This window comes from Aulonocara stuartgranti, assembly GCF_965226115.1.
Source record: "Aulonocara stuartgranti genome assembly, chromosome: 16".
In the NCBI taxonomy this organism is placed as follows: Eukaryota; Metazoa; Chordata; class Actinopteri; order Cichliformes; family Cichlidae; genus Aulonocara; species Aulonocara stuartgranti.
The window spans coordinates 16163450-16181331 of NC_138952.1; the positions used below are offsets into that span (position 1 = coordinate 16163450).

The window sequence follows — 17882 nt, forward strand, 5'->3', positions numbered from 1 at the left end:
GCCTCAGCTTTAACGTGGCAAATTAAGGTCTGTTACAGTTTTTGGATTTAAAATGTAATACAGTAATAATTTTTTTCCCTTTACTAAAATATAATACTCATATTTGAATACATCTGAACAGCTTTAGTCAATCAAATCTATCCAATAGATCTCCTCTGGTAGAAGCTCTTAACTTTGCCACTGCTATATGCTGTTCTAAAGTCAAAGTTCAGAATTACTTTTAAGCAGTTGTGCTGCTAGTCTGTGGATGTCATCAGAAAACTTTATTAAAGCCAGAAGGAATTAGTTTTTTACAGATGTTCGCTTAAAATATACATATAAAAGACAGAAAATTGAAACTCTGTAAAATCTGAATACTTTATTAAAAATATGTAAAATATAAAATAATGAGGACAAAATAGGGTACTCAAAGTGCAATGATAAATTAAGTTTATTAAAACAATACTATGTATATGCAAATAGTCTGGGTGTCATAAGGAGGAGTTATAAAGTGGGCTGGCCAGCCTGAGATGGAGAGGGGTGTGAAGGATTGTCCAATATTGCTGGTAACTTGGACAAGCATCCTCCTCTCTGAAACCCAGGATGGCACCAGCCACTACAGACTTATCAGACTTATAAAACATCCTGAGCACCATCTAGCAGATGTTCAAGGAGATGGTTTTGACCTTTCTTGTAGAGGGCTTCTGTGTTTTTAATAAAATCCAGTTTACTGTCAGTGTGAGCACCAAGGTAAACCTCGCTGGTATTCTCATCCTCCTCATGTCCACAACCATGTCTCATGATAATTAATAGATTGTTTCATCTTTAAAAATGAAAATCAAAAATGTTGTTATTTAAAAAAATGTGATCAGCCAGCAGACCATCTTATTTCATCCTTTGACATCATGAGAAAATTAAACAGCGCTCTAAACATTTTAAAAAGGCACAATTATTTTATTGACTCTTGAGGAAAAGAACTGTAATAAGTATATACTGCCATTAAACTCCAGCACAGCAGCTTTTCCTACCACATGCAAAGAGTTGATATTCAGGCACCGAGGTAACTATCTAAAGGATGAGGCTAAAAGATTTCCTGACACACAGCATCACAGTTGGTTCATAAACAGTAATCATGAATTGTAATACGCTGTGAATCAGTTTTTTAATCCCTGTAAATTTTGTGATGCAGGTGTGCGCTGCAGGAGTTTAAAATTCCGGGTTGCTACGAAGGAAAAAACAGAAGAGAAAATGGTTTAACTCATATGACAGTGCACTTGACTAAATTTGAATCTATGAATAATAATGTGTATTTTGAATAAAAGCTTGCAATACTTTAAAGTAGGTTGTTTTAAAAAACAAAAAATCAGTATTGTCCGTGTATTTTCTCTAAATCAGTGTGGCAGATTATCTCAGAAATGATATGATAATCATATTAATACGGTAATAAGCATGGTAAATGTGTGTTTTGAACTGGTAGAAGCAATCAAACCAGAGGTCTCCGTATTTCATGTTTGCGAATAGATGTTATAGCTTCTTCTTCTTTTTCTATTTTTTGCCTGATATTGATTGGCAGCTCCCGTTTCACATGCAAAAGCCATTTATAACACCGTTATGCTTGGCTGCCTCAGATAAGGAAACAGATAAGAATTTTAATGAGGAAAAAAAGGTAATCTCCAGCCGCCCCTTTCTTTTCCGCAGGTGTCTAAAGACGACCGCAGCGACATAGAGTCCAGCTCCGATGAGGATGACAGCCCACCGCCAAATCAGAAGCACCACACCAGCGCCACCAATGGGACAAACAAAAGTCATGGCACCAACGGCTACCTGATAGGAGCCCCGTATCCCGACGAGCACTGATATCACAAGAGTGGAGCCACGCTACAGACACCATCAATTCTTCTGTGTGTGAGAGCGTACGAGAGGGTGTGAGAGAGAGTGTGTGTGGTGGGTACATGAACAACATCGCCTGTCTGGAAGTTCTGGATAGATTTAGCTAAATGCAGTTTTGTTATTGATTCTTCACTAATTTCCTTCGACAGTTTACTCTCCTCATCTATATATTTACATCAAACTGCACTCAGTGAAATATCAAAGCACTCCTATTGATACAACCCACTCTCTGATTAACCAGTGAATGAAAGCCTTTCACTCTATGGTGTAAGCATGCTACTCTAACATACAGTGGTCTGGCATACTGGGGGTGTGTTTTCTCCTATGTTTGTGTCATTCTATGTTATTTATTTATAATTTTTTTATAAATAAGTTTGCAGACTGTAGTTGGACATTTATTCTACATCTACGACATTCTTTGATGTCAGTGTTAAAGATGACATACTCCTGAACGAGTAACAGTAACGAGTATTAGCAAAATGCTAAAGACCTGGGTTTACTTTTAATGCTACACCTCCAAAGATATGCCACAACTCACAAATGGATAGTTATGTGACATTCACTTACACTTTAAAATTCATTCTCCACTCAAACTGTATATGAGATGTCAATAACAGTATTATGTGTGTGCATCAGACATGGCTAGATGCTGTATTCCCTGTTGAAGCATTTTGTTAATTATTCTGGTACATTTCTGGTAAGCGTTACATTAAAGGCCATTTGTCCTCTTTTGAGGCAGACAAGAATTGTTTGAATAGTTCAATAAAAAAAAACCCAAAAAAACATGAAGATTGCAAATATGTGCGAGTGTGTTGAATAAGCTTAATCGTGGAGGTAGCATGGCTCATAACTGCAGTGTACACAGTTTGACTGTGACAATTCAAAATGCCTGCTGTGAAAAGAGGCTACTGTGAGACACATTAGCCTCAGTAACACATAGACAGCATTCAACCTCCTCCCATTGCTTCTCTGTGCACGGTTGCTTAATACCTCAAATTTATACTACTGTAGATCTGCTGGAGCGTTAGGGTGAGGTTAGGAACTCAAATGCTGGACACAGAGGTTGACAAGGTCAACACAACAACAAAAATATTGATTGGGATTCTCAGAAGGAGATAATACACATTGAAATGTTACTTTTGAATAAATATTTTAAGGACATAAGTTATTAAGTAGTTAGAGCTGAATAATGTGCAGATTTGATACAAAAGGTAAGAACAAAATTGAAATGTAAAGAAAAAAACAGAAGCACAAGAAACAAACATATGGAGCACAAATATATTATCTTACGAGGTAAAGAAAAGCCTCTGTGGACACATACAGACCCACCAATAAATGGGGCAGACACTCACAAAATAGGTAAGTATTTAAGTAAAGTTTATTTACAGAGTGCTTTTCACAGACACAAAGTGGTTTCCAACACAAAAAGTAAAAACTAGAAAATGGGGAAAAGAAAAGCAGTAAGCTAAACTAAAAGAAAACAAGAGAAGCATTCATAGTAAAGCAGATAGTAACTGAAAGACAAATAAGTAATACCTGGCCTTGAAGAATACCAAGAAGCAGGATGACAGAGGTGGAGGAAACCAGAAAGGAATAAAAAGAGAAGCACAGCCAAACGAACCCATTTAACACAAAATATAGAGTGAAAAAATCCAGGACTAGGACAATATCTAATACCCCAGAATCCTAATCATTAAAAATAATGCAGTCTAAATAGGTTTTACATTAAACAACTAATACTCCATTAGCAATTTCAAAGTCAAATTAAACTTTGTCATCTCTGCCATATACAGTACAGTATATAGAGAGACCAGATGACGAGGCTCCAGTTCCATTCAGTGCAAAAGACAATAAATATAATAAGAGTAATAAATATACAGTTCAAGACTAAGGTAATAGGATCAATAACAATTTACAATTTGAATGATTTTAAGTGACCAGTGTAGCAGCTTGTAATCATGAGCAGGATAGACAACTGATGGGTCTGACTTGGCTCAGTTCAGTTTTATGGGATGCCAGCTGGTTGTGTGTTTGGATCACTTATGCAGGCCAAACTTACCAGATTTAATTTGCTGTTCAACCTTCAAAGGAAGGTATGTTTCATACCAAGTAGCCAAAAAAAGTAGAAACTGCTAATTACTAACATTTTAAACTGTTATTACCAAATAGACATGAAATAAAACCACACAAGTCCTTATAGAATAATTATTACCAAAACATCACAACCTAACAACCTAAAAGTATTAACTTTACTTACTTTCTTTAACTTTCTCTAAAGGGTTATTAGGAAACTCAGCCGGTTTAATTAGCTTGAACATTATATAAAGTAGTTCTATTTGGTCGTATCCTTTTATTTATTTATGTTTGCTAAAAGCGTGGACAGACCTTTTTGTGGTGTTTATATATTCCCCCGTCCTGAATCGGTTGCACATAAACCTGCTGCCTTCCAGCTTGAGTTTAAGCTTGCAGCTTCTTCCGGGGTTTTTTTCACCCCTCTCATTGGAATTTTCCTTTGGCGCAATGCATAAAGCTCAGGTGGTTTGCGCATGAGTAACTTTGGGAGGAGGGTGGTCAAAGTTCCAGGTACAAAGTCAACAAACAGCCACAGTCTTAAGATGAAGGAACCTACCACCACCTGCTCTGTGAGTATATATTTTTGACTGATCGCACAACTTCCACATTCAAATCAAATGTGTCAGGTACTCACGGTGTATTATTTATCACTTTTCAGTATCACCAGCTCTATCAAAATGCGAAACAATATTCAAAAAATGGGGAATACTTCTGCAAAGAGCTCATGTCCGTTTTCCAGCAAAGGTACGCTGACTGTGGTTAGAAAACACCTGAGTCGCTTTAGGAGTTACTGTTTGACCCAGTTTTATTTCTTCTTCTTCCTTGCTGCAATCTTTTTCCTGTTCCAGGGCAGAGTTGGAGCTTACTTACTCCAAAGGCCTACAAAAACTCGCGGGCAAACTCATCAGGGCCTCCAAAGGAATGTCAAACAAGTAAGGGTGACACTGTCTTTTGTCAGTTTTGTGTTTAACATGACCTCTTCCTGGGACTGATTGCCATGCACCGTACAGGAATAATAGTGTGATGAGCAAAAACATGCAGCCACCAAGTTAGATGTGATCAAAACACAGGCAGGTGTCAGGCTAATTAGCCCACAGCTCTAACCTTTTCATGCTGGCTCCCCACTCAGTTCCACCCACAGTGCCTGGTGTCATGTGTCAGATGAGATGTACTCAAGAGCAGACGCCCACAGGTAGTTTTCAACCTGAGTTCAGCTCGAGTCTGCGCCAGTCGAATGATTAAACAAATGTTATCTTGAGCTGGAGTTTAAATGCAGATTTATGTCTTCATTTCAGATCAGTAGGAAATGCATTTCAGCAGGAAGCAATTCTGGAAATACGACAAGTCTTAGACGAGCATAATAAGAGGAAGAGGCCTGTATGCAATTCAGTCTTTCCTTTTATCAAAATCTCTCTGCTACAGTTTCCAGTGATAGCACAATATGCCACTCTTTTCTAGCTTGACAGTGCCATTGAAAGAACCGGAAAGCTTGTTACTGCTAACTGGAGTGAGCAACTGAAGGTAAGGGCGTGTTGTAAACATATACAGGGACAGAAATTGGCTTTGGTGGAGCTGCTGAATCATAAATCCATAAAATGACTGTATCTGCAAAAATATGTTGACATGTACAGTCAGAGAATTGCTATAATGTGGATACCTGCAAGAATGCATTAGAATGTATGCAGAACTCACAGGTCTGATATAAGCTTTAATAATATATGTGTTTGAACAGTTGCACGCCATTAAAAGGAGGGTCATGCTGAGGAATTATGATACTTTACGATTTGGTTTGATGGCACATTATAAAGTCTGGAATTGTGACCAACCATAACCATTCCTCCCTTTCAAAATGGGTAGATTTATCATTAGTCACTGTCATGTTTGGCCTTATCAACCATAATGATCATGCATAAAACGACTCTGTTGTGACCGTTTCCAGGAACTGTTTGGCTGCAATGCAAATCTGATATAAAGCTTTTTTTTAACACGTGACACATTCGTTGAAAATGTTTTGAAAAATAACAAAATAAAATAATAAAATAAAATAATAAAGTGTTTTTGTAGCTATGAGTGTAAAATTTCATATCTACAAAAATAAACTCACAAGAAGCCAAGATAAATGATTTATCTTTCAAATTCAGTCTATCCCTTTTGACACACAACATCACAAAGTAGTTGTAATGTTATTTAAAGTTCATACTAATATATTCATTTGATTTCTTCTTTCTAAACTAGATCAAAAAGAAATTAATTGGACTAACAAGAGAACACGAGGATCTGTTCAACTTTGTTGAAAACAACAAACACATCTCCACTGAGAAAGAAAAACAGAAGGTACAGAATGTGTCATACTGTTTTCATCACTGCAGTCTTTTTCACCACGGGGGGGATACTTACTGGAAAAAGCTGTCAGCATGGTTGCTAAAGTTTTCTCTCTGTTCTTGACTCCAGATGCTTAACAGGCTGACTAAGTCAGCAGAGATGCAGGCGCGGGTGGATGAGGAGTACTTTAATATCAACATGGAGGGTCATCAGATGAGACTCAAGTGGGAAAACACATTGAAAAACTGCTACCAGGTGGAGAAAATAGTTTCCTACTTGTCATTTTGTGGGCATTTAGCTGTTCCTCTTATTAAGAGTGGCTCTTTATGAGATAACGGGGCTCAGTGACGTAGTCAAGAGTTTTTCATTAGTGTGAAAGATTTCACTTCTGATTGGTTCCAGGAAACTCTGAAAGCACAGCTTATCTCCCAGGACAGTATGTTCTGTATTTTGAGCACAAAAACCAGACGTGAATCCAGTTGAGAACCTCTGGGAAATTATGTATTGATGCCTTAATGCTGGGGATCTTCCAGGACACCATCCACAGTCTCATCAGAATGGAGTCATAAGCATTACTGAGCCACATTGTGACTCCGGTTGGATCGGCCTGTAATATCAGGTTTTAACTTTGCCAGTTGGTGTAATCTTCAAGGATGGTTGATGATTATGAGTTCTACTAACCGTGGTTATGTCATTTTGTTCTCAGTGAATTATGCAACATACATTTCAGTAGCGAATTTTTAGCTTACATTTCTTTCATCAAAATCCACTCTGTGTACACGTTGTTTAATAAGGACACAGTACCAGAACTTGAGGCTGCTGGCTTAAGCCTGTGATCTTTCTTTTACTCTGCACATGGTCTTTCCACACATTATGACCTGAATCACTTGGTGCATTTATTGAATTTATGGGTTAGATGGCAATCATCTAACTCAAGTGCATATATTTGCTGTTATGTGCTCCATGGTTTAAATGGCCAGGAGATTATCTAAACAAGGACTTTCTCACTTTCTGCTCTTTCAGATCATACAGGAGCTGGAGAAGCAACGGATTGAACTTCTAGGCAACATCCTAAAAAGATATAAGCTCCAAATGTACAGCTTTGGACAGACCCTCAAACATGTGAGACATCCTGACCACCATCGTCCAGTAAACGTTGAATCACTGGTACATTAAGGATATTATATCACCTATGCATACTTGTGCTACCTCTAGGGCCAAACACAGATAGAACAGGCGGTCCAAAGGGTGGACACTGATAAAGACATACAAGCCCTGGTGGAAGAGAACAGAAACACCACTGAAGATCACAACGTCGAGTTTTTGATGGCTGATTATTTCGTAAGTCTTTGGTGTCTGAGAATCTGCTGTTGCATTTCAAACCGAAGTATTTTTTCCTGCAGGCGGTCATCTCTGCAGGGGGCATCTTTTTATGTTAGTGTGTGCGTGCTGCAGATAAAAAAGTTACTGGTAGGGCCTGACAGAAATCCTGTACCGTGATCTACTCTATATTTACTGTTACATAAATATAGCTATACATATATACAACATATACGTTTTTTAAAGATGTGGCTTCTATGGGAATATGATGGTAACCTGATTTCTGATTTAATAAAATGTAGTTACTGTATAGGGACATGTACGATTGGGGTGCAACATGCAGCATGTCTGAAAAGTTTTCGGGACGAATTCAAAGTTAACATGCTACTTTTATTCCCTGTAGATTTAACCATCGATGGTAGATTTAAAAAAATGTTTCTGATTTAATAAGTGACCAGATATCTATGCTCAGGAGGAAGACAGCAAATCATTCATGGACAAAGACAGAAGAAGAGAGGCAATCAAGCTTAAACTTCAGCGCCTCGACGAGAATATTACGAAAACAAAGAAAGACTGTGAAGGCAAGCTGTGTTACGCAACTTTTAAAATAAGAAGTAAAATCATTTGCTGTTTTTCTGTCATTCTAATTCTTACAATGTGTCGCAGGAATTGAAAAACTTATGAAAACATACTCTGAAAATCCATCTTTTTCCAACCAAAAGAACCTTGAGGAAACCGAGCAGCAGCTTGATGAGGTAAATAGTGGACAGTAATGCCAGAGTGGATGTGGATTTATACTGCTGTGTGCTGTTTGATGTTTTCTTCAAACAGACCATGAATCCAGGGTTCCAAATTGCTCACTAATGTCAACTCATGTATAGAATACTCTAAAACTGGATCTCCTGGAGGCTACTCATTACAAACTCTCTACATCGCTGTCTAAATTAGAAGGGAAACCAAAGTCCCATCACCGGTTCAGCAACAGTATTCTGAAATGGAAGGACAAGGTAAGATTTCCATTATGCAGCCGCCTTTTGTTGGCACAAAGGATTTGTAGCTAAAATGTGACTGGACTGAATCCTCAGCTTAATAGGAACAGACTTGATAGAGGGTTAACTTTAATCTCTTACTCTGCATACCCCATACATATCTATCAGTAACATATTTAAAGCAGATTAACTGGAACTATAGTGGAATATTGGTTTTACTGGACAGATGGTGCAAGTAAGAAACAGGATCTTTTTGATTTTCCCAGAAATAAAAGCACAGTGTGCACAAGATTCTTCCCAGTATCTGCTACCTTGCATCTTCAGTACTCCATCACCCTTCCTGTCATTCACACACATGTATTCTGTTTTGCTTCTACAGGCTTTCATTCCTCTCCTTCAATACTTCCACCTGCTAGCTTGTTGATTAGATTTATTTTACACTTAATATTTAGCATCAACTGGTGAATCAGGTTGCTGGGGCAGGTGATTTGCTGGGGCAACAGGCCTGTCGTAGCTGGTAGTTTGGTATCGCATCAATAAATATACTTATGTTTGGTTCACATGTAGAGGCAAAATGTTTTTACTTGAGATAAAATATTTGCCTGTTTTTTTCTGAATGAACAAGATTATTTTTATTCTATATTATTAGGGATCCTGTCCTTTCCTGTATCTCGTGAGTCACTGCATAAACAGCATGAATGCATTTCTGATGAATCATCTTACATTCAAAATCGGCTCATAACATTACCACCTGCACTACATAAAGACACAAACTGTCTCGATGCAAAGCAAATTACAGCTAAATTACACTAAATTGGTAGGTAGGACAGTTTGCTTGCAGGAAAATGAGCAAATGAGAACTTCTCTTGTTATTTCAAGTTATCTTATTAAATTGGAAAAACACCAGAAATAAAAAGACTGGAATATCAAAAAGGCGAATTTTTTATTTTATATTACATCGTTGTACAGTTCTGTGTTTACGCTTCTGTAAAGACAAATGCTGTAGTTGAAACCCTTTCTTCTGTTCAAGGACTGTGAACATAGTCTAGTTCAGCTGGCTCGTCCAGTCAGACTCAGGAGGACACCCTTCAGATCCCGGCAGTCACTGAGAGCTTCCATCATTTACAAAGGACCACCTCTGTTTGTGGCACAGCAGTCTGTGGATCCTTCAAAAAATGCCACTGACCAGGTCAGTTCTACAAGCCCAACACAGGAAAGTCAAACTGCAGAGAGTGGCAGCACTGTTAATGGAGTCTTGGAGCCTCACACGGAAGAGGACAAAGGACAAGGTAATTCATTTACAGAGCACAGATACAACTGTTTGTTTAAAATTACAACATCTGGAAATTCAGGAAATTAAAGCACTAAAAACAGTTATTTTTAGCAGATAAAACAACCCCAGAGTTGTGCAGTATAGGAAAATGCAAGGCCATTTACAACTTCACCCCTGAGCACGACGATGAACTGGCTCTGAACGAAGGCAAGTGACACTAAACCTGAGTTTACTAAAAACATTTGCGTTTCTTTAAAGCAAAGATTTAAAGTTTAACTGAAAAAATCATGTTTCACAGGAGATTTACTAGACATTTATTCCAAGGAAGAAAACGGCTGGTGGTTTGGCATGCTGAACGGGCAGACGGGCCATTTCCCATCAACCTATGTTGAAGAGCTACCTCGGTTAAGCAGCATTAAATCATCTGATGCCTGACCGACCCTGAATCAAATTCTAACCACAGCGATGCCAAACATTCATTAGAAACTTAGTCTGAAAGGAACAATATCTGTGTATGCACCGATTTTAATTTGGTTAATTATTCAACATTTGTCACATTCAGTTCTTGTATATTTATGAAGTGAGATGTACATTCAGCATCTTAACACTGCCTCCTGGGTATTTTGTAATGCTCCTAGGATTAAAGTTGAACATGACACTAATATCAAATAACAAGTTTTTTCATAATTTATATTACACTCGATACAAGGTCGACTAACACGAGGCTTTAATAAAGAAGTGCTTTATTACATCATTGATGTCTGTAGCACGCGTAAAAAAAGAGATTTGTAACAAACAAATAAAATAAAACTGTTTACATCAATGTTTAAGTGGTCAGTTCCTTATTATTCAGGATTAAAAGGTAAGCAGTTGTCCAAATGTCAATTCACTCGCTGGGCCCACGTCCTCATTTTAGGTTTGACAGCGTTATCATAGATAAAGGTGAACGGCTTGGACATTCATTGAGCTGCGGTTTGAGCAAGGCCTCGAAGGGGACTGGCGTGGTCCCGCTCCTTAAATTCATATACTTATCTCCAACAAGAACTCGTCTGAAATGATGCCAAAAAAAGAAACTTAATCTTTTTAATAAGAAGAATTCACACGTGTTAGCTACTGAGTACAAAAGAGTATTTGAAATTCAAATCTAAGAGTCCTGAAGTTGACTTTTTATTTAAAGATTTGTAATCCTCCACTGATTACTCCATTGAATCCACTGTGCTTTCTTTAGTCCAAATTGCAGGGAGAATGTCACTGCGTGCTTTTCATCCTTCCCTGCGTTCAATTTTAGCGACGCGTCTGAGAGATAAACTCCTTCCTCACATTTGCCAGGAATGCTGGTAAATTATTGGTCTCCTGAAGTCGCTTTTCCAAGGCTGGCAAACACTTGAGCACGGGGTCACTGGAGACAACTGTAAAACAGAAAAAAAAACAATGACTGATTACAGTGGATGCAATAAAAGAGTGAGCCACAAAATATCAGGTTAAGTGTTCCAATGTTTCTCTCTGGTCTTATTTGAACCAATTTTACAAACACATTAAATATCAGTGTGTTTTTTTGGTCTTCCTATAGCTTTTTAAATAATAATAAAAAGCTCATATCTATATTTGTGAATCTGTTTGAAATTAATACACAGAAATACTATTACATTACACAGGGTTGTGGGAAAAAAAAGTAGAGGTATTTAACTTACTCTGGTATGATCCGCTTTCATTAATCCCCATCGTGATGACATAGGCGCTGTCTGGATCAGAGGGGTTGATGTTTCGAAAAACAAACTGCAACTTTTCACCTTTAAAAGTTCAAAACAAAGTTCTTGAGTCGTATCAGAAGCGGCGTGTGTCACAAGGTGAAATCGCAACAACCAGCTGACCATCATTAAGTTGCACAACACTTTTTCAGTAACAGTACACATGTCCAGAGTTTCTTCACGATCTGATTATATTCACTCTGAGCTGTGCATGTCTTTATCGTTAATGATGATTCATACAAGCATAAATATCAATCAGTTCACCATGGTAACAGGAATATGCAGAGCAGAGCCTTCATTTTAATCCACCGAAGGTAAAAATATTACTTTACGATTATAGTCTTTCTATTCAATGCATTCAACTCAACCATCAATTAACAATTAAGCAGTTTGTAGGTCAGAATTACTCTAGTTTGGATATGTGCATGCAGACAGCTTCAGAAACATAATGAATGTGGTTCCACTGTTTTAACTAGTACTCATGTACTGAGTATTTATTCCATTCCGACAAAAAAAATCAAAATAATTATAATATTGATTATCACTTCTGAATAGCTAGAGCTTTTATCCTTATGGTTGTTTTATTTTAGAAAGTATCATAACCATATCAGTCATGATCAGCCTAAAAGGAACAGCAAGACCAAAACCTCTTGCACAAAAATCTGTTACAGATAACATAAACAAGAGTCGACAAACATATGTGTATCAAAAATGCATGGTTTTTGCATACCTTTAACCAGCTGTGTTTTGCCGAGGATTGTTCGTACCTCCAACCCCAGATGATCCTGAAAGACGAGTCTGGCTTTTTGGAGATTCTTCAGTCTGTCTTTGTTTGCTTTGTATTGAGATTCAATCACTGAAATGTAGGCAGAAAAAATAAGTGTACTGTACAATACAGTCACAGTTTAATATTTAATTTATACGTTACAGCATCAGTGTCACAATCACACAATCTTACGTTCTTTTCTCTTGGTTTGTTCTTCTTTAAGCTTCTCAATCTTCTGGATAATGTCCTCTTTCTGCATATCCTTCTCCTGAATCTCAGATATCACTTCAGATATTGCCTGTCGTTTCTCTTTTAAAGCCACTTTTTTCCGTTCGAGGTCTACGAGGCAAACATTGTGTCAGTACACAAGTTGTGTCAGTACAACTAAGTCCAGAGATAAAGTGAAGATGCGGAAGCAGCATTACAAACCACCATTTTCACATGTACACTTGAACTCAGCAGTATGACCTACATTTAAGGTACATGCTAATACTGTGTGCCTAATTTACTGAAACTCACCTTTTTTGAATGTCTGTATTGTTTCAAACAATATGTCATCATCCTTACACTTCTTTAAACACGTATCTGCAACAGAAAACATTTATTATCAGCCATATCAGACAACTCTAATCAAGTAAGAAAATATGTATAATGTTGTAATCCACTGTGCTGGACGATACTCAGACTGTCTTAAAACACTCCAAAAACACAACTTTGGACCTAGTTGTTATTAAACCTGTAAGACTAAATGTTACTCATAATTAATATTCTTTCTTTGACATGTTTGCCTTTATTGGATAGTGAAGCAGTGAAGATAGGAAAGTGAGGGAAAAAAGGGGACAATAGGGTGTCTTAAAAACTAAAAAGTCCATGTGCAATTTATTTTCTATTGAAATAAAGGATATTAATAATGAAAACAAGCTGAACAGATGTTTGTATATGTAGTTCAACATTAAAAATAAATTTTAAAAAAACTTACCAATTGCTGACTTCACAAACTGCCTGTGGGATTGGGCCAACTCTGCCGTTGTGTCTATTATGTCTGTGTATGTTTTAAGCTCCTTGTTGTGGATCTCCTCCATTGCACTTGTAAACCTATCGCTCATGTTTGGGTCAGTGATGGACATCACGGTGCTTTGTTATGAATCTGTGGTAAAACACAAGCACAATTTTCACTGCAGAGCCAGACAACTGTAGTGGTCGGTCAACACTGGCGCAGAACAGAATACAGAAAAAGCTGCTCAGAGTAATTTATTTGTCCAGGATATGAGTGTCGCCCACAATCAAAGACATTATCACATAATGATGAAGATGAAATAGTAATAAAAATCTATAAAGAACATTAGAAAAAGAACATCATAAATAAACAGCAACAAGTAACAAAGTTGTGAATAAGACATGAAATTAATTGCAGTTAATTGGTTTTGATTTAGCGTACAAAGCAGTCAAATAAACTTTTAATTGAATTTTTTATTTTATTGTGAGTTAACTATTTTAATGCTGAACGCGCTCTCAATGCTGCTGTTTATTTCTAACATGAAGTCTGTACATTAGAGCTCTGAAACTTGGAAATGGATGGATGGAAATGGATGGAAACGAACATTAAGGGTTACTCTGTGTGCTCAGCTCTGACACTTTCCTGTAGCCTAAAACGAAGATGAGACCTTGCTTTGTGAGCAGATTAAAATGAAATTGATCTAATCGATTGAACAGGTATTTTTGGTATTCTCTGTATTCTTTGCTCTGTTTACAAAGCTGTGTAAACAGCTTCCAGCAAGGTAAAACAGCCTTAGCAGCAGATTAAAGATAAAGTATAAAAACATTTCTTGCATCATGTATGCATGTAAATCACAGAATCTGATGTACAGCTACTGCTTAACAACTTGCACACATTCCCCCAGCAGAGAATCTACACGGCTTTTAAGACATGCTGTAAATAAAAGAATCTGAGAAAATGTGGCACTTTCGGCCAAAACATCGCTTCGTAATAAACCCCTCAGGCGGCTGTGTGTAATCTAGCAGTGTATTCTTGGTAAATTGTTAATTTTATAGTTGTTAGTGCTCTAGTAAACTTTTTTTTCCTTTGGCTTAACCAATGTACAATGACCCAGACGTTATGGAGATAAAAGCAAGATTAAAAAGTACAACAGTACAGAATAGGCTGTGCTGTACTGTGTTGTATTTACATTAATATTTTAAAAGACTTATAGTTATGCACTGTGGCTGTTATTTCCAGCAAACAATGACACCAAAACATTTCAAAGCATATCAAAGAGTACAGCTGAAACCATCGTCAGTTAAAACAGTTTTAAATGTTTACTGGCATAATTAGTTATTTAATTAGTTCACAATTGACCTGTCGCTAGTAACAGCTGGCTTTATTATTTAAATACAACATCCATCCATTCGCTACCGCTTATCCTTTTCAGGGTCGCGGGGGGTGCTGGAGCCAATCCCAGCTGTCATAGGGCGAGAGGCGGGGTACACCATGGACATGTCGCCAGTCTGTCGCAGGGCTAACACATAAGGACAGACAACCATTCATACTCACATTCACACCTAGTGGCAATTTGGATTATCCAATTAACCTATCCCCACAAACTGCATGTCTTTGGACGGTGGGAGGAAGCCGGAGTATCCGGAGGGAACCCACGCAGACACGGGGAGAACATGCAAACTCCACACAGAAAGACCCCGGCCTGATGGTGGAATTGAACTCAGGACCTTCTTGCTGTGCGGCAACAGTGCTAACCACCGTGCCACCGTGCTGCCCACAAAAATACAACATTATTTGTGCATATCGGACAACCGGTGACGTAACAGCTACACCAAAACCTACTAACAACATTAGCATGCCAATGCTAACGTTAGCCGGGGGAACATTAGCGGTTAGTTCGTCATCGATTAGCTTGCAAATGAAACCAAAGGATATTTTACAAATGTGGCTTAAACTAATCAGTCCATTAACGTTTCCGTGTAACACTCACATGTTTTGAAGAGAACTCTAGATTTACGTCTTGCTGTTGCGCAGGTCGTTATTTTCAAAAATCCGCGGTCTAAACGTAGGGGGCGGGCACTCAACGACAACCGGAAATTACGTTAATCATTCATATTATTTCCTCTGCTTTCAAATGAGCTAAACACTGTTATGTTTTTAAACCGAGAAAACATGGTTTAAAAATATTAAATAGCCCACTCCTCTTGCTAAATTTATATTTATAATGATATATATAATGTTTTCAGGATGTTTTTTGCTGAAACGATATCCCACCTTGTGGTCAGTATGTGGAAGTTCAGATGGATCCGAAATTCCGTCCAAACTATATAAAACAACATTATACTTTTTTCAGTATTTGTGCTCTGATTAGAATGGGAAGATAGCTGAATGCTAACAGATGTACTCAGTGAACTCTACTGTGCCAGATGCCAGATGGGCTGTGTTTTTCTCTTGCAGCATTATAGGAAGTTCATTTTGTTGCTACGTTCACTGAGAATGAGAATATTAATGAGGCTGAAAGGATCCAGCAGGTTACGTGTAACTGTCTTTCTTCGTGTGTACAATGGCTAATATTTAACAATTGTAAAAGCAATGTTCTGTGAAAAATCTAATGTCTACATGCTCAGGGTGTAAACAGTTTTGTAACATGTCTTAAAATGCTGAGCCCTAATGGCAACATTATTTTATGTTGGGTTCAAAGCAAAGATGTTGCAGTTGTTGCCATGGCTTCATTTAATGATTTATGATACCAGGTTGATATAAAGTTCCTGAGGTAGGAAAGGACTCACGGTGCTTTAGCTGGCATTGAAGAAGAAGCTGTTGCAGTTGTGTACATAGATAGGGAACCACATGGATTTTGTCTACAGCTTTGGTGTGCAGGTTATACAGTACCTGCAGAACAACTACTGGCAATACCATGACTTCATTGATTTTGTGTCAGTAGTGGGTGACCCTCGTAATATTTTCTCTGTTTATTTCCCTCTCTGGTTCCATCTCAGTCACAATGTTGGCACCAAGATGATTTGGGTGGCTGTCATTGGAGACTGGTTCAACCTTATTTTTAAATGGTAAACCTACTCTTAGGTTAGCATTTGTATCTTTATTTTATGTATTTCTGAACTTTATTCTTATATTTTCTTTTGCAGGATTTTATTTGGGCACCGACCATACTGGTGGGTGCAAGAAACACCCTTCTACCACAATGATTCAAAACCACATTTGGACCAGTTTCATATAACTTGTGAAACAGGGCCAGGTTAGTATGCATGTACGAGTCAGGACTTAAAACTATTAAAGGGTAGAAAACTTTATTTAATGTTTTTCTGAACAGGCAGTCCATCTGGTCATGCCATGGGCTCATCATGCGTGTGGTATGTGATGATCACTTCTGCTTTAAATTTTGCTCGGCCTTCCCACACCTCATCTGTACACAGCTTTCAAAGGTGAGAGGTTATATACATCTTTACAATTAAATTAGTTGTCTTGTCTTTTTTTAATATGTATTATTCCTACAGGTTTTGTCTTCTGAGGTCCTTTTTGTGGATGACTTTCTGGGTCATTCAGATAAGTGTTTGCATCTCCAGGATTTTTATTGCAACACACTTTCCACATCAAGTTATCCTCGGTGTTTTCACTGGTGTGTTCCACTCTGCTGTCAAAAAAATATCTGATATATCTGTTGTTTTGTGTTCGGACTAAAGACCTTTTTTCTTTCTTTAATGTGTAGGCATGCTGATTGCTGAGGCCTTTGATCACATCCCCTCAGTCTACAATGCAAGCTTGAAAGTTTACCTCCAAACCAACATTTTTCTTTTCTCTTTCGCTGTTTGCTTTTATTTGCTCTTTAAACTGTTGGATATCGATCCCATGTGGTCAGTCAGCAAAGCCAAGAAGTGGTGCGCTAACCCAGACTGGATCCATCTCGACACAACGCCTTTTGCCGGTCTGGTTAGAAACCTGGGAGCCTTGTTTGGGCTGGGCCTGGCAGTGAACTCTGAGATGTTCGTTCAGAGCTGCAAAGGGAAGAACGGCTGCAAAAGTATGTTTAAACTCATGTGCGTGACTGCAACGCTCACATTTCTGCAACTGTACAACTTTATTAAAATGCCCACTCACAATGAGGCTCTGTTTTATATACTGTCGTTCTGTAAAAGTGCTTCAATACCTCTTGGTGTGGTTGCTGTTATTCCTTACTGTGTTAATTTGCTCATCAGAGAGCATGAAGAGAGGAAGCTAGCTTAGACTGTGGAGCAGCTTTCAAGTTTTACAATATTACCCCCAACACTTATTGATCAAGGATATCAGCAAGGTTGAATGGTAGTGTTGGCAAACAAGTGTAAATATGTATGTGTATTATGGAGGTAATCACACGAGACTGAAACAGTGTATGTTTAAAAAAGTTGCATTTGTGGGTTTGAATAGCATGTTTTGAAATTTCCATTTGCTTGATCTGTTGCTTACCTGAGTCCATTCTATGGTGTTTGTTTTATATGTAAATCACAATAACTGTAAAGACTGTTCAATT

At 37.9% G+C, this 17882-nt stretch overlaps 4 protein-coding genes across 21 annotated transcripts in view; 3 read left to right on the top strand and 1 right to left on the bottom strand.

Moving 5' to 3' along the window:
• The window catches only part of cers6 (ceramide synthase 6), a 57467-nt gene extending 54852 nt beyond the window's left edge, over nucleotides 1-2615 (top strand). For all 4 annotated transcript variants that reach the window (XM_082507550.1, XM_082507552.1, XM_082507551.1 and 1 more), the window contains one exon: nucleotides 1678-2615. In XM_082507550.1, the coding sequence (XP_082363676.1) occupies nucleotides 1678-1836 (159 nt within the window). In that variant the 3' untranslated portion in view covers nucleotides 1837-2615. The remainder of the gene's footprint in view (nucleotides 1-1677) is intronic.
• Nucleotides 2616-4214: 1599 nt separating this feature from the next.
• nostrin (nitric oxide synthase trafficking) lies at nucleotides 4215-10796 on the top strand. 4 transcript variants are annotated; one of them, XM_082507544.1, is made up of 16 exons: nucleotides 4215-4511; nucleotides 4601-4686; nucleotides 4791-4874; nucleotides 5072-5134; nucleotides 5238-5319; nucleotides 5401-5463; nucleotides 6178-6276; nucleotides 6394-6519; nucleotides 7288-7386; nucleotides 7480-7605; nucleotides 8057-8165; nucleotides 8251-8339; nucleotides 8466-8591; nucleotides 9604-9862; nucleotides 9961-10053; nucleotides 10145-10796. In XM_082507544.1, the coding sequence occupies exons 1-16, from the start codon at nucleotides 4416-4418 to the stop codon at nucleotides 10279-10281; spliced, it is 1737 nt and encodes a 578-aa protein (XP_082363670.1). In that variant the 5' UTR covers nucleotides 4215-4415; the 3' UTR covers nucleotides 10282-10796. The 4 variants fall into 4 exon arrangements, with proteins under 4 accessions (XP_082363670.1, XP_082363671.1, XP_082363672.1 ...); XM_082507543.1 differs by having other exon boundaries at nucleotides 4216-4511; nucleotides 9958-10053; XM_082507545.1 differs by lacking the exon at nucleotides 5072-5134 and having other exon boundaries at nucleotides 9958-10053.
• Nucleotides 10797-10915: 119 nt separating this feature from the next.
• spc25 (SPC25 component of NDC80 kinetochore complex) lies at nucleotides 10916-15451 on the bottom strand. The gene is made up of 7 exons (XM_082507565.1): nucleotides 15348-15451; nucleotides 13340-13507; nucleotides 12880-12945; nucleotides 12553-12699; nucleotides 12325-12450; nucleotides 11538-11636; nucleotides 10916-11255 (listed from the first exon to the last, which is right to left on the bottom strand). Exons 2-7 carry the CDS (start codon nucleotides 13485-13487, stop codon nucleotides 11131-11133), a joined length of 711 nt encoding a protein of 236 aa, XP_082363691.1. The 5' UTR covers nucleotides 13488-13507; nucleotides 15348-15451; the 3' UTR covers nucleotides 10916-11130.
• LOC309690506 (glucose-6-phosphatase 2-like) lies at nucleotides 11648-17865 on the top strand. Of its 12 annotated transcripts, none has more exons than XM_082507553.1 (6): nucleotides 14841-15171; nucleotides 16357-16425; nucleotides 16504-16613; nucleotides 16689-16800; nucleotides 16873-16994; nucleotides 17085-17865. In XM_082507553.1, exons 1-6 carry the CDS (start codon nucleotides 14966-14968, stop codon nucleotides 17597-17599), a joined length of 1134 nt encoding a protein of 377 aa, XP_082363679.1. In that variant the 5' UTR covers nucleotides 14841-14965; the 3' UTR covers nucleotides 17600-17865. The 12 variants fall into 12 exon arrangements, with proteins under 12 accessions (XP_082363682.1, XP_082363679.1, XP_082363685.1 ...); XM_082507559.1 differs by having other exon boundaries at nucleotides 14841-15093; XM_082507555.1 differs by lacking the exon at nucleotides 14841-15171 and adding an exon at nucleotides 15189-15248.
• Nucleotides 17866-17882: the final 17 nt, after the last annotated feature.